The following is a 26,333-nucleotide window of genomic DNA, read 5'->3' as shown; positions in this document are numbered from 1 at the left end:
TAATGCTTGAAGATAATGCTTTAATACACCTAGAAGTTACAAGGAAAAGGTGGGACACCCCTGGAACAAAGAAAGGAAATGCCTCATTACCAACTACAATCAGATTACCCAACTGCTTCAAAACAAAAGCGATGAATCTTGGCCCTCTTTCAATAGCTGCTTTGCAGGATCTGGCCCAGGGTCCATGGAAGGGCACCATCTCATATCCAAGAGCACCAGCCAGAAACTTGCAGGAGTTCACAAGCAGCACATGGTGTTCAGGCCTGTCCCTGCTTTTCCCACACAACATGCTTCCTTAGATAAGAGTGTCACCCTATTAGCCCGTCCTTTTGTCTGTTTTCAAAGATGGGATGAGCTTCAGAGAGGCTTCAGAGAGGGGGAAGAGGAAGGGAAGGGAATATGGACCTAGGATTGCGGTGGTTTAAATGAAAGCAGCAAAAGAAGCTCTCCACACCACTGATTTCACCAGGCAGCTAGCCCTGTGAGCACTTGACGGGACCATCGTGACAGCTGGTGTATGATTCCTCCCATGTGAATTCTTGTAGGAATTCCATGAAGTTGAGCAACAACGGTGCTCTAATTAAAGTGCTGTCCTCATTACAAGCATCTAAATATTTCTTTCCTCTTGATCCACATATGCAAAATGAGTTGTGAAATCTGACCAAATCTTTTCCCACATTCCAAGCATATATATGGTTTATCCCATGTGAGTTCTTTTATGACAAGTAAGGCTAGATCCATGTGCAAATCTCTTTCCACACTCCAAACATTGATATGGCTTCTCCCCTGTGTGGATTCTTCGATGAGATGTAAGGCTTGAGCTGTGACGGAAGGTCTTTCCACAGTCAAAACAGGTATACTGTTTCTCCCCTGTGTGAATTTTTAGATGTATTGTAAGGCTTGATCTGCGAGTGAAGCTCTTTCCACATTCCAAGCATTTATATGGTTTCTCCCCTGTGTGGGCTCTATTATGTGAAGTAAGGTTATTACTGTGAGCAAAGCTCATTCCGCACTCCCAACATCTATATGGCTTCTCCCCTGCGTGGATTCTTTGATGCAATGTAAGGCTTGAGCAGTGACGGAAGGTCTTTCCGCATTCAAAACAGGTATACTGTTTCTCCCCTGTGTGAATTTTTAGATGTATTGTAAGGCTTGATCTGTGAGTGAAGCTCTTTCCACATTCCAAGCATTTATATTGTTTCTCCCCTGTGTGGGCTCTATTATGTGAAGCAAGGCTACTACTGTGAGCAAAGCTCCTTCTGCACTGCAAACATTTATATGGCTTCTCCCCTGTGTGGATTCTCTTATGTGAAGTAAGGTTACTATTCTGAGCAAAGCTCATTCCGCACTCCCAACATCTATATGGCTTCTCCCCTGTGTGGATTCTTTGATGCAATGTAAGGCTTGAGCGGTGACGGAAGGTCTTTCCACAGTCAAAACAGGTATGCTGTTTCTCCCCTGTGTGAATTTTTAGATGTATTGTAAGGCTTGATCTGCGAGTGAAGCTCTTTCCACATTCCAAGCATTTATATGGTTTCTCCCCTGTGTGGGCTCTATTATGTGAAGCAAGGCTACTACTGTGAGCAAAGCTCCTTCTGCACTGCAAACATTTATATGGCTTCTCCCCTGTGTGGATTCTCTTATGTGAAGTAAGGTTACTATTCTGAGCAAAGCTCATTCCGCACTCCCAACATTTATATGGCTTCTCCCCTGCGTGGATTCTTTGATGAGATGTAAGGCTTGAGAGCTGACGGAAGGTCTTTCCACAGTCAAAACAGGTATACTGTTTCTCCCCTGTGTGAATTCGTTGATGCGATTTAAGGGTTGAGTGGCGATTGAAACCCTTTCCACATTCTAAGCATTTGTATGATTCCTGTCCTGCGTGAATTCTTTCATGTGATTTTAGGCCTGAGCTGTCACTGGAGCTCTTTCCACACACCAAGCATTTACACAGTTTCTCCTCTGTGTGGATTCTGCAGTGTGAGTTCAAGCTAGATTTACCTTTCAATGTTTTGCTGCATAAAGGGCTCTGATTTGTTCTCTTTCCCTTGTGATGTTTTTTCTGAATGGGGTTTCGATGCATGTTATCAGGCTGCGTAAGGCGGCCTTTATTTCTCCCATTTTCTTCTAGGCTTTTCATCTGTGATCCTGTTTCCTCTTGATCATGAAAGGTCTTTCCTTTGACTTCATGCTTGGGTCTTTCTGATGAGACCTGATAACAATGACTGTCCTGTTCACCACCTGCTAAAGTTAAGGGAATATGACAATTAAAAATGTAATGCAAATCATAATCCTAGTGAGACTTTCTGGATCTTCTAACAACTTCTAACAACAAGAACAACACCCTGCCCATCTGACTGGGATTCCGCAGTGTGGGAAAGAAGTGTGGGAAAGAAATAAGATGCTGTTAGAGGGTAAAACACCTTGGTGGATATCACCAGTAGAGGTAATAATGATTAAAAAGTTGAATATGGAGGGGAGGAGGGCCACTTATGAAGAAATGTTGATAAAATCTGATAGAGGTTGGAAACTAAAACCATTTGAAGAGATTCAGGAGGAATTGACAGGATGGTTACAATACCATCAGGTAAATGACATATTGACGAAAGATAAAAAATTAGGATTTGAAAGTAAAAAATCCAAATTTCAAACAGAATTGTTGGGAGGCAGTGTAAAGTTATTGTCAAAAATGTATAATTTGTTGCTTGAATGGTCTACAAAAGTTGAATTGACAAAAGAGGTCATGATAAGGTGGGCAAGAGATTTTGGGTATAATATTGAATATGAAGCGTGGTTGAAACTATGGAATGAAACATTGAAATTCACTGCATGCACTGCATTGAAAGAAAATGTTATGAAAATGATGTATAGATGGCACTTAACACCAGTTAAACTAGCAGAAATGTATAGAACAGGTAGCAAAAAGTGCTGGAAATGTCAAGTGAATGATGGTGAATTTTATCATGTGTGGTGGACATGCGAAAAGGTTAAAAAATATTGGGAACAAATATACAATGAGTTGAAAAAAATGTTTAGGTACACTTTCCCCCAAAAACCAGAGGCTTTTTTATTGGGTATAATGGGTAGAGAAATAGCTAAAGAAGACCAGAGACTTTTAATGTATGCTACAACCGCAGCAAGAACTTTATTAGCCCAAAAATGGAAATTACAGGAGCTACCGACAGTCGAGGAGTGGAGGACGAAGATGATGGACTATGCAGAACTAGCTAAGCTGACCCACGGGATCCGTTACCGGGGGGGGGGAAAAGTTCCAAAAAGAGTGGTGTAAGTTTGTGGAATATATTGAGAAGAACTGTAGAAGTTTGAGGACACTTGCAGGACTAAAATAAATCCTGCGAATTGACTTTGAATAAGTAGGCTAAAGAAACTGCAGGACTAGAGCGTAAAAACAAATCCGAAAGACGGAGGGAGGGGAGTCTTTTCTTTTTTCTTTTTTTCTCTTTCTTTATTTTTGTTATCATTTTTTGTTAAATGTGAATGTAGGGGTTAGTGGATGTATTTGTTAAATGTTTGTTATTTGATGTGGTTATGTGTGGTTATGTGGAAAATTAATAAAAATTTCTTTGGAAAAAAACAACGTTCCTTTCCTGGCTATATTTAATCTCTGCCAACTCAGACCTTTGGCCCTGCAGCCTTCCTTGTTTTCTTACAAGGGGAGCTTCCTCACTCCCAGCATCCCTCCATGTCCCCATCTCCATTCTCTGCAACTCACCAGATCTTTCTGAGGGTCCTGGGAGGAAACGTTCTAAGGTTCTGGGAGACAGCCTGACTAGATCTACCGTCCATTTTCCTCCTAGGCTTTTCATCTGTGATCCTGTTTCCTCTTGGCCATGAAAGGTCTTTCCTTTGACTTCATGCTTGATTCTTTCTGATGAGACCTGAGAACAATGACTGTCCTGTTCACCACCTGCTAAAGTTAAGGGAATATGACAATTAAAAATGTAATGCAAATCACAATCCTAGTGAGACTTTCTGGAACTTCTAACAACTTCTAACAACAAGAACAACACCCTGCCCATCTGACTGGGATTCCGCAGTGTGGGAAAGGAGTGTGGGAAAGAAATAAGATGCTGTTAGAGGGTAAAACGCCTTGGTGGATATCACCAGTAGAGGTAATAACGATTAAAAAGTTGAATATGGAGGGGAGGAGGGCCACTTATGAAGAAATGTTGATAAAATCTGATAGAGGTTGGAAACTAAAACCATTTGAAGAGATTCAGGAGGAATTGACAGGATGGTTACAATACCATCAGGTAAATGACATATTGACGAAAGATAAAAAATTAGGATTTGAAAGTAAAAAATCCAAATTTCAAACAGAATTGTTGGGAGGCAGTGTAAAGTTATTGTCAAAAATGTATAATTTGTTGCTTGAATGGTCTACAAAAGTTGAATTGACAAAAGAGGTCATGATAAGGTGGGCAAGAGATTTTGGGTATAATATTGAATATGAAGCGTGGTTGAAACTATGGAATGAAACATTGAAATTCACTGAATGCACTGCATTGAAAGAAAATGTTATGAAAATGATGTATAGATGGCACTTAACACCAGTTAAACTAGCAGAAATGTATAGAACAGGTAGCAAAAAGTGCTGGAAACGTCAAGTGAATGATGGTGAATTTTATCATGTGTGGTGGACATGCGAAAAGGTTAAAAAATATTGGGAACAAATATACAATGAGTTGAAAAAAATGTTTAGATACACTTTCCCCAAAAAACCAGAGGCTTTTTTATTGGGTATAATGGGTAGAGAAATAGCTAAAGAAGACCAGAGACTTTTAATGTATGCTACAACCGCAGCAAGAACTTTATTAGCCCAAAAATGGAAATTACAGGAGCTACGCACAGTCGAGGAGTGGAGGACGAAGATGATGGACTATGCAGAACTAGCTAAGCTGACCCACGGGATCCGTTACCGGGGGGGGGAAAAGTTCCAAAAAGAGTGGTGTAAGTTTGTGGAATATATTGAGAAGAACTGTAGAAGTTTGAGGACACTTGCAGGACTAAAATAAATCCTGCGAATTGACTTTGAATAAGTAGGCTAAAGAAACTGCAGGACTAGAGCGTAAAAACAAATCCGAAAGACGGAGGGAGGGGAGTCTTTTCTTTTTTCTTTTTTTCTCTTTCTTTATTTTTGTTATCATTTTTTGTTAAATGTGAATGTAGGGGTTAGTGGATGTATTTGTTAAATGTTTGTTATTTGATGTGGTTATGTGTGGTTATGTGGAAAATTAATAAAAATTTCTTTGGAAAAAAACAACGTTCCTTTCCTGGCTATATTTAATCTCTGCCAACTCAGACCTTTGGCCCTGCAGCCTTCCTTGTTTTCTTACAAGGGGAGCTTCCTCACTCCCAGCATCCCTCCATGTCCCCATCTCCATTCTCTGCAACTCACCAGATCTTTCTGAGGGTCCTGGGAGGAAACGTTCTAAGGTTCTGGGAGACAGCCTGACTAGGTCTACCGTCCATTTTCCTCCTAGGCTTTTCATCTGTGATCCTGTTTCCTCTTGGCCATGAAAGGTCTTTCCTTTGACTTCATGCTTGGGTCTTTCTGATGAGACCTGAGAACAATGACTGTCCTGTTCACCACCTGCTAAAGTTAAGGGAATATGACAATTAAAAATGTAATGCAAATCATAATCCTAGTGAGACTTTCTGGATCTTCTAACAACTTCTAACCACAAGAACAACACCCTGCCCATCTGACTGGGATTCCGCAGCTTACAGCATATATAAAACATTGTAAAACATCAAACATTAAAAACTTCCTGATACAGGGCTGCCTTCAGATGTCTTTCAAAAGTTACGTAGTTCTTTATCTCCTTGACATCTAAAGGGAGGGCATTCCACAGGGACAGTTCGATTACCGAGAAGTGACTTCGTTTCTTGCTGTGAGGAAACCAGCAGAAGACCCTCAGAGCTGGACCTCAGTGTCTGGGGTTCAGCGATGGGGGTGGAGATGCTCCTTCGGGTCTACAGGGCCGAGGCCATTTACCGCTTCAAAGGTCAGCACCAACACTTTGAATTGTGCTCAGAAACGTACTAGGAGCCAATGTATATCCTATAGGACCAGTGTTATATGGTCCTGGCAACTGCTCCCAGTCACCAGTTGAACTGCCGCATTCTGGATTAATTGTAGTTTCCGAGTCACCTCCAAAGGTAGCCCCAAGGAGAGCACAATGCAGTAGTCCAAGCAGGAAATAATCAGAGCATGTACCACAGTCTGTGTGCAGCAAGGGTCTCAGGCTGTGTACCAGATGGAGCTGGTAGACAGCAGCCCCAAAATCCTGACTCTCCCCATGTCACCATTAAAAACGTTCCTTGCCTGGCTATATTTAATCTCTGCCAACTCAGACCTTTGGCCCTGCAGCCTTCCTTGTTTTCTTACAAGGGGGGCTTCCTCACTCCCGCATCCCTCCATGTCCCCATCTCCATTCTCTGCAACTCACCAGATCTTTCTGAGGGTCCTGGGAGGAAACGTTCTAAGGTTGTGGGAGACAGCCTGACTAGATCTACCGTCCATTTTCCTCCCTCCATTTGCTTTGATTGAAGAACTCAGATGCTGCAGGTTCCTGGGAGGGAGGAAGAAGCAAAGGGAGCCTGAGAGCTGGTGAATGATAACCCAGCCTAGGTGTGGAGCTCCCACTTTCCTTGGTAAAAGAGGGGCGCCTTCCTCCTGAACCCCACCATGCGAGGAAAGTGGAGTCATTCCACCATTAAAAACTTCCCTTATTTTTATTGTTTTTAATATTCGGTTGGAAGCCGCCCAGAGTGGCTGGGGAAACCCAGCCAGATGGGTGGGGTGTAAATAATAAATTATTATTATTATTATTATTATTATTATTATTATTATTATTATATAATAATAATAAATTATATTATTGTTATTATTATTGCCAGCTTAAAGCTGTGACAAAGCTGCCTCCCTGTTCCTTGTCGTCCTGCAAACCACCACCACCACCCCGCCTTTAGGGGAAGGGGCTGTAGTTTGAGGGCAGGGCATCTCCTCAGCAGCCAGAAATCCCAAGATTCAGTCCCCAGGCAGGGCTGAGACTCCATGGCCAGAAATCCCCAGCAGAAATTGCCAGTCAGTGTCAACAATAGTAGCCCCGGTGGAGCAATGGTATGACTCTGTATAGGCAGCTGACTGTGCTTGAGACCCCAGCACTTCTGCAGCAGGTGCTGGTGGTGAGAAACTAAGGCCATTTTAGGGCCAATGGTTTTCCTCTTCCCATCCTTAAAGTCTTCACTCCTTCATCTCTCCCAACACCTTGGTACCTTCCTAGGGCTGGTCTGCTATACAGAGAGACTGTGCCCTCCTTGGATGCCTTCCTCCTGAATCCCATACAGGGAAGGCATTAAAGAAGAAAAAATAACCCATGCCACTAGGGAGCCTTCTCCCTTTCAAAAAATCTCCCTCTTATTCCCACCTTCCAAAGAATCTCCCTCCCTCCCAGCTTTTCAAATGCAGGAGGGTGTGACAAGCCAAGGAGTCCTCTGTAATAATATGATTGCTGCCTTTAACCCTTGAAGAGCCAGTAACTCTCCCACCCCAACCCAAACTGTATGGTGCTAAGGATATTGCGGGTTCTGCCCATAGGGACCCAACTAAGCGCCCCCCCAACTCCTTGCCAGAGTCCCTTGGAGTAATCTGACCACACCCAAAAGCAACACGTGGCTAATAATGTATTACCAATAATTTGATCAAGCCATAATATTTACAAATCATAAACATCAACCTATGATACAGGCATAGTTATGCAAAAGTTCATAGGAAAGAAATAACAGGCGTAACCAATCGCTATCAGGGAACACCACAATGGAGGCAAGTTGCCTTTCAATAGTCAAAATCCAGCAATATTGCAGAGATAGGTGCTCCAAACGTAGGAATAATGTATTCAAAGTGCTATAGAACGCAGCAGCAAGCAGAACAGAACAGTTTTTCTAGGGAAAAATTCGTAAGCACGCACCAGGTTTTTTTTAATTTGTAAGCCGAATTTTTCGTAAGTAGAGTTATTCGTAAGTCGAGGTACCACTGTAAATTGTAGTTTTATATTTGTTATTATTGTTAAAAGTGGAAACTTAAGGATCAACACCTTATGGATCGCCTCTCCTAATATTAACCCAGACCCTGTGCTTGTCATCTGAGGCTCTTCTCTATGTTCCCCATCCCAGAGAGGTCTGGAGGGTGGCAACAAGAGAAAGGGCCTTTTCTTTGGTGGCTCCCCAATTGTGGAACGCTCTCCGCAGAGAGGCTCACCTGGCGCCTTCATTACATGTCTTTAGGCACCAGGCAAACACATTTCTCCCTGACCCAGGTCTTTGGCTATTAAATAATCTATGGCCTGTAAAAGTTTTGGGGAGATCTCCCTCAGATCTTTGGATAAAGGGTGGTATATAAACTGAATTAACAACAACAACCTGCAACAAAATGTCGCAGTGCATGTCCAGCTCCTAGCAGGGGTGCTGCTGCTCAAGGGTGCCAGCCCAACATGTCCACCTCTAGGATACTTTGTCAGCCAGGGGTGGAGAACTGCTTTCATACCAAGGGCCACATTCCTATCTAGGTAACCTTCCAGGGGCCACATCCAAGTGGTGGGTGGTGCCTGAGAAAAAAGTGGACCAAGAAACAAATGTACACTGTTTCCTCAGCACACACTTCTCATCCCACACACTGCCTTTATTTTGCCTGGCTGGAGTGTGTATTTGAATTCTGACAAGGCTTCTTGCTTGCTTGCCTGGATGGAAGACACAATGGGATGTGTGACTGTGTATAGAGACTTAGCCTACTGCAGAAAGGTGAGATTTGCATCAGCTGCTTTACCCATGGATCCCGAAGAATCGGTGTTATAGGATACCATTGTATTATACCACTTAGAAATCTTGTAGCAGCTTTCTGCACCCACACAGAGCACATTACAGCAGGCTGACTATTGTCAGAAAGTTTTTCCTGATGTTAAGTCCATCTCTCCTTCCTTGTGACTTGAATCCATTGGTTCAGGTCCTAGCCTCTGGAGCAGGAGCAAACAAGCTTTTTCCATATTCCATGTGACAGCCCTTGAGATATTTGAAAATGGTTATCTTCATTTCCAGGCTAAATATACCCAACTCCTTCAACCATTCCTCATAAGTCTTGGTTTCTAGACCCTTGATCATCTTCGTTGCCCTCCTCTGCACTTGTTCCAGCTTATCAATATCCTTTTTTAAACTGTGGTGCCCAGAACTGGACACAGTATTCCAGATGTTGTCTGAGGCAGAATGGAGTGGTACTATTAATTTTATTGATCTGGACACTATACTTCTACTGCTGCAGCTTAGAATAGCATCAGCTTTTTTGGTTGCTGCATTACCCTGTTGACTTATGTTAAACTTGTGGGGCCAGGTGTCCCCCGTCTTATATGGGTGCAGCTGGTTATTCCTACCCAAGAGCAGAATCTTACATTTGTCCCTGTTGAAATTTTCTTCCTGATGAAACCACCTTTGCAGCCAGTGGTCTAACTCCAGTACTTTCCTCTCTCTTCCTGGGCCACAACCCTCAACGGGAAAGAGTGATGAAAAGACCACTTGTGCCCCAAAGGCTTTTCAGCTTCCTGTCCAGAGTCCCATAGTCCCTTGCTACATGTTGAAGGCTATATGTGGCAGTATTGTTTGGACCCACATGAATTACAAGGAAGGGGTTGTGGTCAGTTGGCTTTATAAGACTTGGCAACTTCTCTGCCTCATTGTGAATCTTTGCACCTGGAAGACAGCACACCTCCCGGGACATCCTGTTTCCTTTGCACACTACTGTCTCTGTCGCTCTTAATAGGGAGTCACCTACCACACATCTATTCTGGGGAATAGCAGGAATTGTTCTATACACTGTGCTTTCCAAAGCAACATCAGTGATTTCTATAGTCTGTCTGCAACTACTGTCCTTGAGACTTTCCTTCTTGTCTATTGGAGCTTATCTGGGTATTATTGGGATAGGTTACAAAGGCAGGAACCTTATGGCTCAAGTTCTTCCTACGCCTTCCTTTCAACTTTCCTTCTCCAGACTGCAATTCCCTTTTTCTGAGATAATTTCCTTGAAAGGTAGCAAGTTGGTTATCATCCATGATCAGCAGACTTGGATCTTGAAGGGATTAGGACAGGGGTGTCAAACTCAAATTCATCGGGGGCCGCATCAGCAGTTTGGTCACCCTCAAAGGGCCGGTTGTATCTGTAGGACTATGTGTCCACTCTTTATTATCATAAATTATTGTCACTGCATGCAATTATTACTGTTTTTTGTAATAATGTAAGTAATAACTAGCTCTGAAAGCAGAAACATAGTCAGAATAATGGCAAGTAGATATTCAAATGTACAATTATTGTACAATTTATTGAAAAATGATTTTTGGTAACTGCACTGGGTGGTGGAGGCTCGCTAGGGTTTCATGCAGGACCTTTGCAGAGCTACTAGTACCTGGAGATGCTGGGGTCCTTCTGCATGCAGGACAGATGTTCTGCCAGTGAGCCACCACCCTTCACCAAAGGGACTGGCTGAGGTTGACTCACTGGAGCTGCTCTCCTGGTTCCAGGTTTTAAGGGCCAGAAGTATAAAGCAGCATCCTATGTTTCTGAGGAGAGGGAGAGGGAGGGGAGGGGAGGGAGGGAGGGAGGGAGGAAGGAAGAAAAGAGGGAGCAGGAGGGAGAGAGGAAGGAAAGAGGTGAGAGAAAGAAGAGTAGGAAATAAGGAATAAAAAAGGAAAGAAAAAGAAAGAGGGAGAGAAGACAGAGATAAAGAAGGAAGGAAGGAGAGGGAAAGAAAGAATAAGAACGAGAGAGAGGAAGAAAGAAAGAAAGGGAAGGGGGGTGTCGCCGCCTTGATTCAGTGCCAGAAAAGAGCGCGAAGGGACCCAGGGGCAAAAAGCATTTCCCGTGCAGCGTGAGGCAGCGGGCGTCCGTTTTAGAAGTGTGTAAAGCCTCAGAGTTGCACGTTCGTGAGGCTGAGCCGCTGCTGAGCTCACATTCATGAGGCTGAGCCGTGGCAGGAGGAGGAGGAGGTGAGGCAAGAGGAGGAGGCGGCGGCGGCTTGCCGGGTCGGTGCCCGGCAGCGCCGTGCGGAGAGTCCCGAGCCTCTGGGACGCAGCAGTGCTCTGTAGCACTTTGAATCCTCCTCCTCCTCCACACGGCGCTGCTGGGTGCTTTGTCTGTGCTTCAGCAGCAGCAGCAGCCGTTTCCAGGCACCGAGCCGTGGCAGGAGGAGGAGGATTCAAAGTGCTACAGAGCACTGCTGCGTCGCAGAGGCTCAGGACTCTCCGTGCGGTGCAACTCTGAGGCTTTACACACTTCTAAAACGGACGCCCGCTGCCTCACGCTGCACGGGAAATGCTTTTTGCCCCTGGGTCCCTTCGCGCTCTTTTCTGGCACTGAATCAAGGCGGCAACACCCCCCCTTCCCTTTCTTTCTTCCTCTCTCGTTCTTATTCTTTCTTTCCCTCTCCTTCCTTCCTTCTTTATCTCTGTCTTCTCTCCCTCTTTCTTTTTCTTTCCTTTTTTATTCCTTATTTCCTACTCTTCTTTCTCTCACCTCTTTCCTTCCTCTCTCCCTCCTGCTCCCTCTTTTCTTCCTTCCTCCCTCCCTCCCTCCCTCCCCTCCCCTCCCTCTCCCTCTCCTCAGAAACATAGGATGCTGCTTTATACTTCTGGCCCTTAAAACCTGGAACCAGGAGAGCAGCTCCAGTGAGTCAACCTCAGCCAGTCCCTTTGGTGAAGGGTGGTGGCTCACTGGCAGAACATCTGTCCTGCATGCAGAAGGACCCCAGCATCTCCAGGTACTAGTAGCTCTGCAAAGGTCCTGCATGAAACCCTAGCGAGCCTCCACCACCCAGTGCAGTTACCAAAAATCATTTTTCAATAAATTGTACAATAATTGTACATTTGAATATCTACTTGCCATTATTCTGACCCGGCAAGCTGCCTCCTCCTCCTCCTGCTGTGGCTCGGGGCGCTCCACGCAGCACTGCTCTGGCCGCCTTTCTACCCCCCCCCCCGGCCCCAGCTGTTTGTCGGCGTTTTGTCGGCGCGGCACTTCAGCAGCAAGGTCCCGCTGGCTGGGGCGCTCGGCGGGCCACATGACGAGGTCTGGTGGGCCGGATTTGGCCCCCGGGCCTTGTGTTTGACACCCGTGGATTAGGTGAAGAATGGAAAACGGCTCCTCCAAGTCGATCTCCTCCTGTCTCTTCCTCCTTTTGAGGTGGTGGCAGTAGGAATCAATTCTGAGCATTGTACCTTTCACAGTCACCTCGGGGTCAGCAACTGCTTTCCTAGCTCCTCTAGCCCAGAATTGGTGTCCAAGATGAGGGCATGAAATCGATTTTGCCAATCTAATAACACAGCATGGCTTCTGACAGACCAATTTCTGTGAGCCACATTCCTCCAGGGGTTCGTCTCTTGCAATGGACGGTCTTCCTTCTCTGTAGGTGCACCCTACCTATGTTGCTGCTCCAGCAGAGTCCACTCATCCCTCTCTATCAAGAAACTCCGTATCTTGTCCTGTAGCTCGAAGTTGTGGGCCTCAAGTTGCTGTACCTTCTCTTCCAGCAAGGCAACTAATTTTACACATTATCCAGCAGGAAGACAAACATGTCACAGGACCTAAAATATTGTTACACCCCCACCCCAATCTACACCAGTGGCGCAAAATTCCAGATGTTGACCCAGGGTGTGTGTTTCCTTTGGGGAATACAGCACAGCAGAGATTGTGGTGTCTTCACGATGTATGGTTTTATTTTCACATATATGCAACCTTCACTTAGATGAGGAATTGCAGCACATTCACATCCTATGAGGGTCTGGCTTCCCCTATAAGGGCAGCATTGGATTTGAAGGATAGCAAAAAGCTACCCTCTTTCTTCGTTCCTGCCTGTCATTCCTAATTCACATGGAGTTCTGCTCCTTCCTCTCCTTCTCTCTGCTGACTCCCAGGACCTCCTACCAACCATTCAAGGTTGAAACTTTAAACCCAGCCTTTGCCTCTGCCCACTGCCACCCAACAAATAAGGGGCCCTACGTCCCCTTGTCCAACAGTCTGGGCCTCTGAGGGTTTTCTTGATGGGCCATCGCTAGGTCTTTTTTAAAAATACACTTTTCGTTAGTTTTCTTACTTGACAAACACACACAGGAAATTAACAAAAATGATAAAACAATAACAACAAAAACAAAAAACATACATACACCCATAAATCCATACGTTCTTACAAAAAAGCTTTTGCCACCATGTTCCCAAATCCTTATCTTCCCCAATACACTTCCATCTTCCTCAAAGCGGGTCTGTCTTATCTGATTAATAAAAAGCTTCTTTAATCATTTCACCATTTCTTCTGTTATCTGAATACTATACTTGTAATCCATATTGTGGTTTGTGAAAATTAATCCTAGCATGTCCAGGTTTTAACTTGAGGGCACTGTTTTTTAAAAAATTCTTTTTAAATTTCCCACTCCTTTTTGAACTTTTGGTTTGGCTGCCTCCTAATTATCTCCGTCATTTTTGCCAGTGAAATATTCAAATGATTTATCCTGCCATTCCCCTTTTGTTGGTACTAATTCTCCTTTCCAATTTCTGGCAATTAGCCTTTGTCCCCTGCTAATGGGCCATCCAGCTAGCTCTGCATCTTGGCTGGTTACCATAACTAAATCCAGGGGGGGGGTTTCTGTGTTTGGCGAAGTTGAATCAAACCATTATTTCTGTTACTAAATCATAACACATTTAGGCAAAATCTACCACCACCACCAGCAGCCCAATCATCACAGTAAGGCAGGCATCCCCAAACTTTGGCACTCCAGATGTTTTGGACTACAATTTCTATCTTCCCTGACCACTGGTCCTGTTAGCTAGGGATCATGGGAGTTGTAGGCCAAAACATCTGGAGGGCCGCAGTTTGGGGATGCCTGCAGTAAGGTATAATGGTATAGGTCCCCGAGATGGTTAAGTCCAATCAAAGGCGACAATGGGGTTGCGGCACTCATCTTGCTTTTCAGGCCAAGGGAGCAGGCGTTTGTCCACAGACAGCTTTCCGGGTCATGTGGCCAGCATGACTAAACCGCTTCTGGTGCAATGGAACACTGTGATGGAAACCAGAGCGCATGGAAACACCGTTTACCTTCTCACCCCAGCAGTACCTATTTATCTACTTGCACTGGTATGCTTTCGAACTGCTAGGTTGGCAGGAGCTGGGACAGAGCAACGGAAGCTCACCCCGTGGTGGGGATTCGAACTGGCGACCTTCTGATTGGCAAGCCCAAGAGGCTCAGTGGTTCATATTCCCACTCAGCCATGAAACTCACAGGGTGACCCTGAGCCAGTGATTGTCTCTCATTCTAGCTTACCTCACAGGAGAGGATAAAGCAGGGAAGGGTAAACAATAAATGTCACCTTGAGCTCATTGGATGTAAATGTAATAATTACACAAAATTACAGTACATGGACATAGTATTCTAAAAGTTAGTTTTGGCAAGCAGCACTGAAATATTTATGTGCTGAAAGGCACCCTGGAAGACCCCATTACTAGACACGTTGTCATAATGAGACTTATATGCTTCGCCCGCCCCGCCCCCCATTTCTTAACACGAGGCAGGCTACCATTGGTCAAACATTTGCAAGGAAGTGAGCATCTGATCTTTGTGCAGGAGCATTTGATTAGCTTGAGAACCGACTAGGGACGCACATGGCATTTCACACGTAACAAGTGCAATCAATCCATCTGCCAAGAACCATTCATGGCCTACCTATGGGAAGGTAATTGCGGACCTGCACTCTTGACATCTTGGGGCCACATTAATTATTGATTCCTGGAGAGCAAAAGTTCAGCAGCAAAACTACACAGGAATCAATCTTTTCTTTCTTGCTGATGACACCAGAGACACTGAAGCAGATGCTATCCGTAAAAAGGGGTGAAGAAGAGAGGGCCAAAGTGTGAACCCCAGGACTAGTGTCAGAACTTGGCATCATTGGACAGCTGTCAGGGCCCCAGCAACCTAGCAGAGCCTACTGCTGACACTTAACCTGAACCTCCCTCAATTTCCCTCCAAGTCGGATGCACTGAGCAGCGCTTGGCAGCTATTTAAATATCCTACAATGTCCCTGGCATAGGAATCATGTGAAAATAAAATGACGTCCCAGAGCATCAAGACTGGCTGGCTGCCGCCACTACTACAAGGAAAGTAAGCCCAACAAGACCCTAGCATTTTGCCCAGTGCCCTCTCAAACCTAAAGCCAGTCCTGGTGAAAAGGGAAGAGCTTTAGCTCAGAGGTGCATGCAGAAAGTCTCAGATTCCATCCCTGGCACCTCTAGGTAGGGCTGGGAAAGACCCCTTGCCTGAAACCCTCCCAAACAGTGTAGACCAATGGTCCATCTAGCTCAGTATTCCTATGCTGCTTGTGTTCCTATGTGTAGCCAACTAAGTCAGGCTGCTCTCAGGAAACCAGTCAATGTTGAGCAGAGCTACAATGTGGATGATTCTTGGTCCCTCCTCAGGCCTAGGATTTGATAACACAACCTGTTAGGACTCTTGGCAATTCAGGTCAAGGGTGGCATTAGCAGTTGGCATGGTTGGGGCCTACACAAAGACAGAACACCAGGGCACCTCCCAACTGCCATGGTGATAAGGGGGAGGTGGAATATTAGCTGCCAATTTTACTCTTTCCTTCTGAGCCAAGTCCTCATTGTGGGATTATGGAAACAGCAACTGCAGCAACCACCACTCACCCTCTCCCTTAGGCCCAATCTTCACCAAAAAAGGAGCTCTTCCTCTTCACTGTTGCCTCCACCACTGGCAGAGACTGGGCCCACTGGTACTAAATCAGGGACAGGGAGCCTGTGGTTCTCCAGAACCCATCATCCCTGGTCAATGGCCTTGGTGACCAGGGTTGGTAGACGCTGGAGTCCAACTACATCTGAGGCCACATGTTTCCCCATCCCTGTACTAAATGGATGGGGGAAATGAAGCCTCACTGATAATCTGGCGCTTGAGGGCCCATATAAACCTGGACCCAGATGTGGTCAGGGTGGATTTGATTTAAATCAAACTGATTTAAATCACGATTTAAATCACTAGTCAGTAAGGCTTGATTTAAATCATAGTTGATTTAAATCATAAAGACTAATTCTTGCTGGTATAACTTTAATATGCAAGTAGATGAAGATTTTTAGAATAACAACTTTTCATATTAGTTTTTTTATCCCCAGTTTAATAGGTTAATCATTCATATTTGGACAACTTTACTGTTGTACTTAGGAAGGAGAAAAATAATCATTACCTTAATAATAACCATTTAAATAGATTTATTCAACTGAAACAATAACATTTCAGCAAATGTTATTTGCTTAAACAAACATCCATGTTTGTTAACTAATTTGGCTAAACAGAAACAAAATATATATATTTTAAGAAACTTAGACTGTCAGCCCAGCCTACACATGAAAAACTTAAATACTGTCCACTCCAAACAATCAGAAAAATATTGTTTCTATTCTATTCACTGAACTTCTTGAAACTTAGCACTGAAGGGGTTGCTTCTGTATTCATAGGTTTGTAGAACAATAGGATTAAGGTCTTTTCTCAACTCTGTTCATGTTATAACATTTTTGCTGTGAAGAAGAGGCATGTGATCTCTGTTGAGTCAAATTCAGTTTTGAGAACTGCAAAAGTAAACCAAGCACCTGTGATAATATCTTGTAGGCAGAGAAACTGCCCAATAATCTTACAAAAACCTCTGGAAGAGCATGACATTGTGAATGGATTAATGGAATTTATTTACCCCCAAAATTAAATATATACAACCTTATACTACAAAATTAAAAAACTAATCTTTATTTCATGATGGAATAACCTTTGGATGGTAATATGTTTTCCTCAAAAAGCATTTTATTAAAAAAAATCCGATTTAAATCAAAAAAATCGATTTAAATCAAAAAAATCCGATTTTTTTTATTTTTTTTTAAAAAAATCATTGATTTTTATCCACCCTGGATGTGGTTCAATCTAATATCTCAGGGTCTGAGCAAAAGATGTTTTTCTGGCGACCTCCTGGGCTAAGCTAGACGTGCTGCAAAGCACATCATTAGGAAGCTTGTCAGGGTGTTGTTATTTTTAATTAAAGGCAGCTATTACATTATGCCACACAGAAACGGGAAATTTAGCCTTTTCCTCTGAAGATACCCACCCCCACAGCATGCTGCTATTCGGCCTGGGGAGAAAGAACGGAACCAAGGGAGGGAAAGGTAGGAACAATTAAAGCTCTTTCCCTGTGCATTGTGCTCCTGAAGAAAATCTACCTCCCATACAAACACGCACACGCATGCCCCCAGAATGCATGCTATTTATTTCTGAGACACCCTGATGGGCTTCCCAATGGCATGCTTAACATTACATCTCATTTGACCCCACAGGTCCACTCCAATACACAGGTCTAGTACTGAAGTCTCATGGAAAACAGCAGACCCTTGTTCCTGTCCATACTGGATAGGAAAGGGCTAAAGAGTTCTGCATATCTTGTGTCTCGCAGGAGCACGTTAGGGGACAGAGACAGCAGCACTGCCAGCCCTCCAGCTATTGCGTTCAAAATATGGTTCCTATATGCTTCTCAAAGTCTTTTCTTTTTGCAGTTTGTGTTCACTGTGTCCTATTCCCATGCAGGAATGTCTCACCCAGTGGAGCAGAACCTCAGCTACAGCCTTCAGGCAGCAGAATCGCTGATGGGTGGGAAGGGGGGAAAGTGTGAAACAGCTATAAGTCTAGGGCTGCTTGGTACATTGATGGAGCCCAGAACTTGCCAATCACTCGTTCCCTTCCCTCCCCCATAAACACCAGCAATGCAGCTGCTGGGAGACAATTGCTGAGGCTTTCCCCCACCCCCCAACTCAGACAAGCTGATCCTATTCCAAAGCAAGTATGTTTAGGACTGCAGTCTCAAAACTAGCAGATGCATAGGTTTTAATAACCTTTATTCCATTATTGTTTATTTTGCTTCTGTATTGGCAGCATTATCAAAGCCAGTGCTGGGTTATAAAAATCACAGCCTGTCTGATAATATTGGTCCCAGTCAAAATGGTATTGATCTCTACAGCGCCAGAAAAGATAAATCAAATACAGGGCCAATTACAGATATTGTCAAATGGTCCACAATCTTTCAATACGCTACCTGAATGGAACCTACAGACCATCAGTCGTACAGAGAACACGATAGATCTCCACTGTAGGGCTAAGTTGACCTGAACCTGTTACCTCTGTGGCTGGGAAGCTGAGCTGATCAGCCTGATAGACTTGTTAGGAGAAAATTAATTGGCAATCTCATCTCCCCACCGTAATAGGTTTTTTCACAATGTTTTTCAAAATGCTACTCTGTGCTGTAATTACACCTCATTAAAAAAAAGAGGACATTCTAACAGATAGATTGTAAATTCCCAACAGCCTCAGGCAACATGACCTGGCAATGCTAAATCCAACAATTAGATTTTAAACTTTGTACTTGCCAGCTTCTTCCTGACTAACTGGGAATGTGCAACAGGGTTTGAGGACCAACACAGGCCCCCCATGGAAAGAAGCCATCAATTTGCCCCATTCTTCCTGCTTTGCTGGGCCGAATTCAACAAGTGGGCAAGACCACTCATCTGTTGATCCCCTGATGTCAGGTGATGTTGCGCTTTGAAGCCCCAAACGTCTAGACTTCAAAGTGCAGCAGCGGGGTTCAAACAGCAGCACAGGGCTGTTTACAAAAGAGCTTTCAAACAGCCCCATAGTGATTTTTGAACCTCCAGTTTTCAGAGTTTCGAGGCAGTGAGAGAGTGCCTTACTTCAGCAAAGCAACAAACAGGAGCTCATCTTAAGCTCTAGATTGTTCCTTTGAAGCTGCATCATTTTCTGCCCCACAGTTGACATCATGTATTATGTCAGATGTAGAACAGATGGGTGTGGCTTGCTGAAAATGGCCTTGCGAGCAAAATGCGAGAAAGTTTGGTCCAGAGGCCAGTGATTCCCCACCCCTACATGTGTTCAAGTTGGACAAAAGAGTGTACATTTCTTGATTTATACGGATCAACTCTTGTGCACACAAAATGTACACATGTTGAATGTGACGAGTGAATAACTACAAGTGTACGTTACTGTGTACACAGGTACACAGACTGTACATTCACTGAATGCAGTATGTGAAAACCCAATACACTTCTTAAATAGCTGAGAACAAGGTGACCTTTATTCAGTCTCCTGCCTTTCTTTCAACACTGAATTCATATTGGGGGTGGGGAGAGAAATCCTTACAGTTCTTGAGCACTATAGTGTTAGAAAAGAACATACTGTATTTCCAATCAAGGTTCCACAAATGCTGGTCCAAAATATCAGATTGCTTCTTCTCCAAAGAAGCCTCTTGAGGGTTTTTTGTGGTTTTTTGCCACTTGTCAAGTACTATCCTCCCTTTATAGGATGAATTCCTCTCACTCCCTGGAGTACCCAGCAATTCCCAGCATACAGTCTTATGCATAAATATTGGTTTTCCTCTTTCCATTTTCATGATGCTCCAAACTATTCCACCCAAAGCACCATATTTACTTATCTGTTCATATCCTAACATGAAAGGCTGTGACCCTGAGTTGTTATTTCGGATATACTGCAGCCTTCAGCTTTTCCACATTGGATGGTGCATCTCATTTCGTAGCCGCCCAAATGAAGCTGTGTGAGGAAAGGGCAGCAGTTTGCTTGTGGCAGGGAAGAGATACAAGTGGTTTCCAAAGTGCTTTTGTTCAACTCTTGCGTGGGTAGTTCCATAATGGGTTTTGTGTGTGTGTGTGTGTGCAATCAGCAAATCACACAATGCCCCCCATGTTCCGCCCCCTCCCCATCTAATATGGATTTACTATTTCAAGGGAGAATCCAGCAAGGTTTTTTAATTATTTTTTTTAAAACCCTGCTGCCAACAACCTGTTTGCAGTATCTCAAGAAGCTTTTTTTACAGCACCCTAAGAGACTCATACTTTACAGGCATGCAACATAAATTCAGGTTCTGGATTTATGGCCCCTTCCCAAAAACTGAATTTTGGACGTTGAGTGAATTGTGAAAGTTAAGCAAATTTGGTTCAGGAGGAACCAAACTGAAGCCCTTTCCCCCTGAGCACCAAAAGTACTTCTCTTAGTTCCTTTCTGGTCTCCGGCCCATGTATTAAGCTAAATAGTACTGTAACTAAAAAGGCTAGAACACTGTTGTTGTTGTTGTTTTTGAGGAAATCTAAAACTATTTGGATTTAAAGTCTGCACAGTGGAATTATAAAACTCCCAGGATTTTGTTGGAAGAGTCCCAGCAGGCATTGTGAGATGCTCCCCATTCCTTAATTCTGTTGACTGTACCGCCATGGGACTACTATAGTGTAACCTCGTTTTCTGTATGCTTTAATGACAGGGCATCTGTTCTGGAGCTTTTTGCCAGATGCTTCCACAATACACACTAGCAGAGGTCTTTACGAACAGAGGCCTCGTCTAGACACCTGCCATAAAAGTTCATGAGCACACCCTCTCACAAGTCAACTCCCCGTCCAGCTTGAGCCATCAACTGACAAATTTTTTTTAAAAAAAAGCTGTGTTAAAGCTGCATAAAGTTAATTGGATCCCACCTCTTTTTAAGTACCTGAAGCAGGCGTTTTAGTGAGATTTAATTAATAGACAAAAAGATGCGGTGGATGGGAAAGCAAGAGCAAAGCAGTGAGGAGCTTTGGAAAGAAGCCTTGATTTCCTGTAGAGAAGGAGCCAGACAGAACTAAGGACAAGGCACATAAAAGTCACAAAGGGATCTTGCAGGGGGGAAAGCAGCAATCTCCAACATGGCACCCATGGGCACAGTGGCACCCACAAAGCTTCCGGGCTTCCCCTCACCCCAGCAACTCATTGCCCCTTTGGTCATAAAGCGCTATGTACGTTTTTCCCTCGAAAAGTACATAGAACTAAAGGAGGAAGTTGAAAGAGTAGTGCCCTTACCAACTTCCTATTTTACTTATATGTGTTTTTTCAAGGTTCAAATGAATTCTACCAGATATGACTTTAACACAGATTCCTTGGAAAGGAGAAATGAATATGCATTATCTCGGTCTCTCAGGGAGGGGGTGGGTGATCCAGAAAAATGACTCTTCCCCATGACATTATCCATTTCCTGGATCACCATGGTCCCATGTTGTTGTTTACCATGCTTGGGAAAGACAAAGGCATGATACAGGGCCCAATATGTTCACAGAACAATAGAACTGTAGAGTTGGAAGGGACCCCAGGGGTCATCTAGCTCAACCCCCTGCAATGCAGGAACATGCAGGTAGCCTGTAAGGGGATCGTATCTGTGCTCTTGGCGTTATCAGCACCATACTGTAACCAACTGAATTAGCTACAAGGATAACAGAGATTTTGGTTGTGAAAAAGGCATGAGGGGAATGCCAGCGACGTCCCCCAGTTCTGTTGCCTGGATAAAAGTTGCAGCCCAAGGTGGCTGACATAAAAAATATATTATGACAATTAAGTCTACAGATCTGATCACAGATTGCTGGCTTCGCATCTGTTTCAGCCCCTGATGGGCATCCTGATGGGCAGGAGCTCAAAACGGATGAAGCCTTGTGGAATTAAGGGAATCAACTACACTGCCCAAATGCATCCACCCTCCTTAAGCAGTTGCTGCAGTTATGCCTACCGTAGCAGTTGGGTATGCATTTTGATTTCAATGTGCATGAAAATGCTGCCACCTTCTGCATGCAAACTGTAATGACTGGCAAAATGGGGAAGAGAAAACAGGGCCATGGGGCGGTAAACGACAGAACTACAGATGTGCTGGAGAGAGCATTTTTTTCTCCCAGTGGGCCAGATCCTTATCTGCTCTACCCCTCATGCGGCCAAATTCAGCAGGAGGGCAGGGCTGAGCATGACGTCAAGTGACAAACCTCTTTGAAAGTGCATTTCCAGCACACCTTCAAAAAACTTGCTCCAGGGGTTGTATAGTTTACATTAAAGCTGCTGTTAAAACAGTTTTCTTTCCCCTTCAGGGAAAAATGCATGGGCTTCTCCATGATGCTTTGTGATTTAAGCTTCCATGGCCCATCAGCTGACAGGCAAGATGACAAGAGCCCCCTCTCAGTCTCACTGATGTGGTCCAAAGGAAAGGAAAAGAATCCATTTGGCACCAGCTTGGCTGCAGGAGCTGCTGGAAGGAGGCATACAAGGCGCTATCCAACCGCCTTAGGGACTCCACTCCGGATTTGTGTAGCCTATTCTTCTCCTGAAGATATCCTGCAAGACAGCTGAGGTTTAGGATCAGAGTTGTCCTTCTCCTAGATGGGCTACCTCTCAATTCTCTCTACGGCATGTGTAGAAACTGCCTTCTTGACCATTGAACCCACTATTGGTCTCCTCCACTCAATTCACCAGAGCCTATCTTCGCATGCAAGGAAAGCCCCTAATTCACCTTATGAGGCTGCAGCAATTGGGAGAAAAGATGAACAAGAGGTGACATAATAGATGTTTATACAATTATGCATGGCATGGAGAAAACAGATAGGTAAAAGTCTTTCTCCCTCTCCCATAACACTAGAATTATTGAACAACCAATGAAAACTGAACGCAGGATTCAGGACAGATAAATGCAAGTACTTCTTCACATAGTGCATATTTAAACTATGATACTTACCCCCAAGAGAGGCTGTGATAGCAACCAAGTTCGATAGCTTTAAACAGGCATAAGAAAAATTAATGGGGCTACCAGCCACAATGGCTATATTCTACCTCTACTCCCAGAAGCAATACACCACTGAATACAAGCTGCTGAGAATCTGAGTTGAGTAGTGTGCTGTTGTAGTGTAGTTGTAGTAATGTGTATGTACTGTTTGCAAGCAACTGGTTGACCACTGTGAGAACAGGATGCTAGACTAGAAGGGCCATCGGCCTGACCTAGCAGGCTCTCCTTACGTTCTTGTCTTGGAAAGTGTAGAATGGATTAGGTTAAATAGCCTTTAAATGTGAACTGGATCCAATTTCTCCCCATTCCTATTCATAAGGCAATGGTGAAGATTAACTGACTGAATAATGTCCTGTGTGCGTGCTCTGCAGAACATTCGAAACCACCTGCAACATGCAGGAGTTCCATAACTAGCCAGCTTATGGGCCAAAGAAGCAAACCCTTACAGCAGCAAGCTGAGAACGCCACACAGTGGATATCGTTTCTGTGCTTGATGAAACACAGAGGAACTTCATTCATATTCATGGAGCCCTAATCTCCAGGGTCGCTCAAGCGAGCAGATGAAACTGAAATTTACAGCACTGGCTGCCACCAGTGATGGAGCGCCTGGGTTAGCCACCACCAGCTCTAATTAAACAGGAAATTAAAAATGTTAACTCTGGCAGTAGCCTCTGGAGGGTTCTCCAGGCATAAATTGTACCTCCTACAAGTTAAAGGATGCAAAAGAGGAAACCATTAGGTGCAGAATATCAGATGTGTCCCTGCACATAGCCCAGCATGTGGTTCAAGTGGAATTTAACACATTTTAGTGAACCTCTGAGATTTGCGTGCCTGCCCACCTCCCTTTCCTGGCAACTGTGTATGTGACAGGCAGGCAGGCTCAAATGCCACATAGCAGATCTGTTACCATGACTTGCTTTAAAAAGTGAAATGCAGGTGAGGTGAGAGTGGCTGCAAATTTTAAGTCAAAAGTAACAGTGGGAGAGGGGGTGTTTAAGCCTGCCCCCCATGGGCTGCTTCTGTAATCATATGAAGAGCCTGCTGGATCAGGCCAAATGCTAGTCCAGCATCATGCTCTCTCAGTAGCCTATGAGAAGCCTGCAAACAGGAGTACAACAGCCCCCAAAGAATACTGCTTCTGGCAGTGGAGGTAGAGTACAATCATCGTGGCTAGTAGCCACAGATAGCCTCATCCTCAACAAATTTGTCTGAGCTTCATTTAAAGCCACCCACACCAATACCGGTACCTCACAATAATTTTAAAAGTAAACCAAAAGTATGGGGTGGGCAATCCAGAACAGGGCACTAGAGGTAGGGTAGAGGGCTTTAAGGCCTTTAAGGCCAGTGGCAGATTCTCCATAAAGGGGTCATATAGGGAAGTTTTTAATGTTTAATGCTCTGTAATGTTTTTGTATATACTGGAAGCCGCCCAGAGTGGCTGAAGCAACCCAGTCAGATGGGTGGGGTACAAATAGAATCATTATCATCAATGGGGGCCCCTGCTTCTGGTGTCTCCCTGCAGCCTCTTAGTGGTGCAAGATTTGCAAGACCTGTCTTTTATTTCACATAATCATAGAATTGTAGAGTTGAAATGGGGCCACAAGGGTCATCTACCTCCTGCAATACATACCTCATGATACATCCGCTGCATGTTGCGTCTTTTCAGGTTACAGACGCGCCGAACCTGGAAGTCCCGGAACGGGTTACTTCTGGGTTTGGCGCGTCCATAATCTGTGCGCATGCGCAGAAGTGCTAAATCGCGCTTTGTGCATGCGCAGAAGCACCGCATTACATCATGGCATGCGCTGATGTGGAGCTTCATGTTGAGGCCTTTTCATGTTGCGAATGGGCTGCCAGAACGGATCCCATTTACAACATGAGGTACCACTGTACAGGAATCGTTTTGCCCAATGTGGGGCTCAAACCCACAACCCTAAGATTAAGAATCTCATGCTCTATCAACCAGGGTGGATTTGATTTAAATCATAGTTGATTTAAATCATAAAGACTAATTCTTGCTGGTATAACTTTAATATGCAAGTAGATGAAGATTTTTAGAATAACAACTTTTCATATTAGTTTTTTTTATCCCCAGTTTAATAGGTTAATCATTCATATTTGGACAACTTTACTGTTGTACTTAGGAAGGAGAAAAATAATCATTACCTTAATAATAACCATTTAAATAGATTTATTCAACTGAAACAATAACATTTCAGCAAATGTTATTTGCTTAAACAAACATCCATGTTTGTTAACTAATTTGGCTAAACAGAAACAAAATATATATATTTTAAGAAACTTAGACTGTCAGCCCAGCCTACACATGAAAAACTTAAATACTGTCCACTCCAAACAATCAGAAAAATATTGTTTCTATTCTATTCACTGAACTTCTTGAAACTTAGCACTGAAGGGGTTGCTTCTGTATTCATAGGTTTGTAGAACAATAGGATTAAGGTCTTTTTCTCAACTCTGTTCATGTTATAACATTTTTGCTGTGAAGAAGAGGCATGTGATCTCTGTTGAGTCAAATTCAGTTTTGAGAACTGCAAAAGTAAACCAAGCACCTGTGATAATATCTTGTAGGCAGAGAAACTGCCCAATAATCTTACAAAAACCTCTGGAAGAGCATGACATTGTGAATGGATTAATGGAATTTATTTACCCCCAAAATTAAATATATACAACCTTATACTACAAAATTAAAAAACTAATCTTTATTTCATGATGGAATAACCTTTGGATGGTAATATGTTTTCCTCAAAAAGCATTTTATTAAAAAAAATCCAATTTAAATCAAAAAAATCGATTTAAATAAAAAAATCCGATTTAAATAAAAAAATCCGATTTTTTTGATTTTTTAAAAAAAAAATCATTGATTTTTATCCACCCTGCTATCAACTGAACTATTCCAGCAATTAAGCAATTAAGAAATAAAACTGATAAAATATCCTAACTACACCACCGAACTATGTAGCTGTCCATTTGGATAAGTAAAGTGGTTGAAGCTTCTCCCTAGTTCCCACTTCCTTTTTTATCACTTGCTTGAGTGTTCAAAAAACAAACAAACCTCAAAGCAGTACACAAAACGATCAAACAATAAACTTGAGAAAACTTCACAACCCTACTTTAAAACATACAAAAGTTGAAATACTGAAACTGATTTACCTCCTTTCTAAGCAGCTAAGTAGATTTGTCCAAACAATATTGTTTTTAGCAGGCATCACAGCAAGTACATCGAAGGCGCCTGCTTGATCTCAATAGGCAGGGCGTTCCAAATGCTGCACCATTGGAACACGTGGTTTCCCCCGAAGTTTCCTGGGAGCTGTAGGGCAGCTGGGACCTGCACTACAGTCCCCAGAATTCCTCGGGAAGAGCCAACGAGCTCCTGGCCCTTGTAAAGCGGTTCAGCAAAGTCCGCTTGTGAACACAACAGGGTGCGGAGAGAGGATATGCTTTATGAATCGCTTGTACTATTTAGTAACAGGAGAACAATATATCTTAATTTTTTTCAAAAAAAGGCGCGTGGGGAGTGGGCGGAAGAAAGGGTGTGGCTCTGTAGCTCAAAGCTCCAAAGCCGCGCA

The 26,333-nt window shown here is 43.7% G+C and overlaps 1 protein-coding gene across 1 annotated transcript; it reads right to left on the bottom strand.

Moving 5' to 3' along the window:
* Window positions 1–26,052, bottom strand: LOC132591545 (uncharacterized). The gene is made up of 5 exons (XM_088664556.1): window positions 25,918–26,052; window positions 6,474–6,596; window positions 5,420–5,617; window positions 3,734–3,931; window positions 1–2,244 (listed from the first exon to the last, which is right to left on the bottom strand). The coding sequence occupies exons 2-5, from the start codon at window positions 6,559–6,561 to the stop codon at window positions 698–700; spliced, it is 2,031 nt and encodes a 676-aa protein (XP_088520682.1). The 5' UTR covers window positions 6,562–6,596; window positions 25,918–26,052; the 3' UTR covers window positions 1–697.
* Between the last annotated feature and the right edge of the window lie 281 nt (window positions 26,053–26,333).

Source organism: Zootoca vivipara, chromosome Z2, assembly GCF_965207765.1.
Source record: "Zootoca vivipara chromosome Z2, rZooViv2.hap1.1, whole genome shotgun sequence".
Taxonomy (NCBI): domain Eukaryota; kingdom Metazoa; phylum Chordata; class Lepidosauria; order Squamata; family Lacertidae; genus Zootoca; species Zootoca vivipara.
This window is presented reverse-complemented; position numbering and strand designations above follow the sequence as displayed.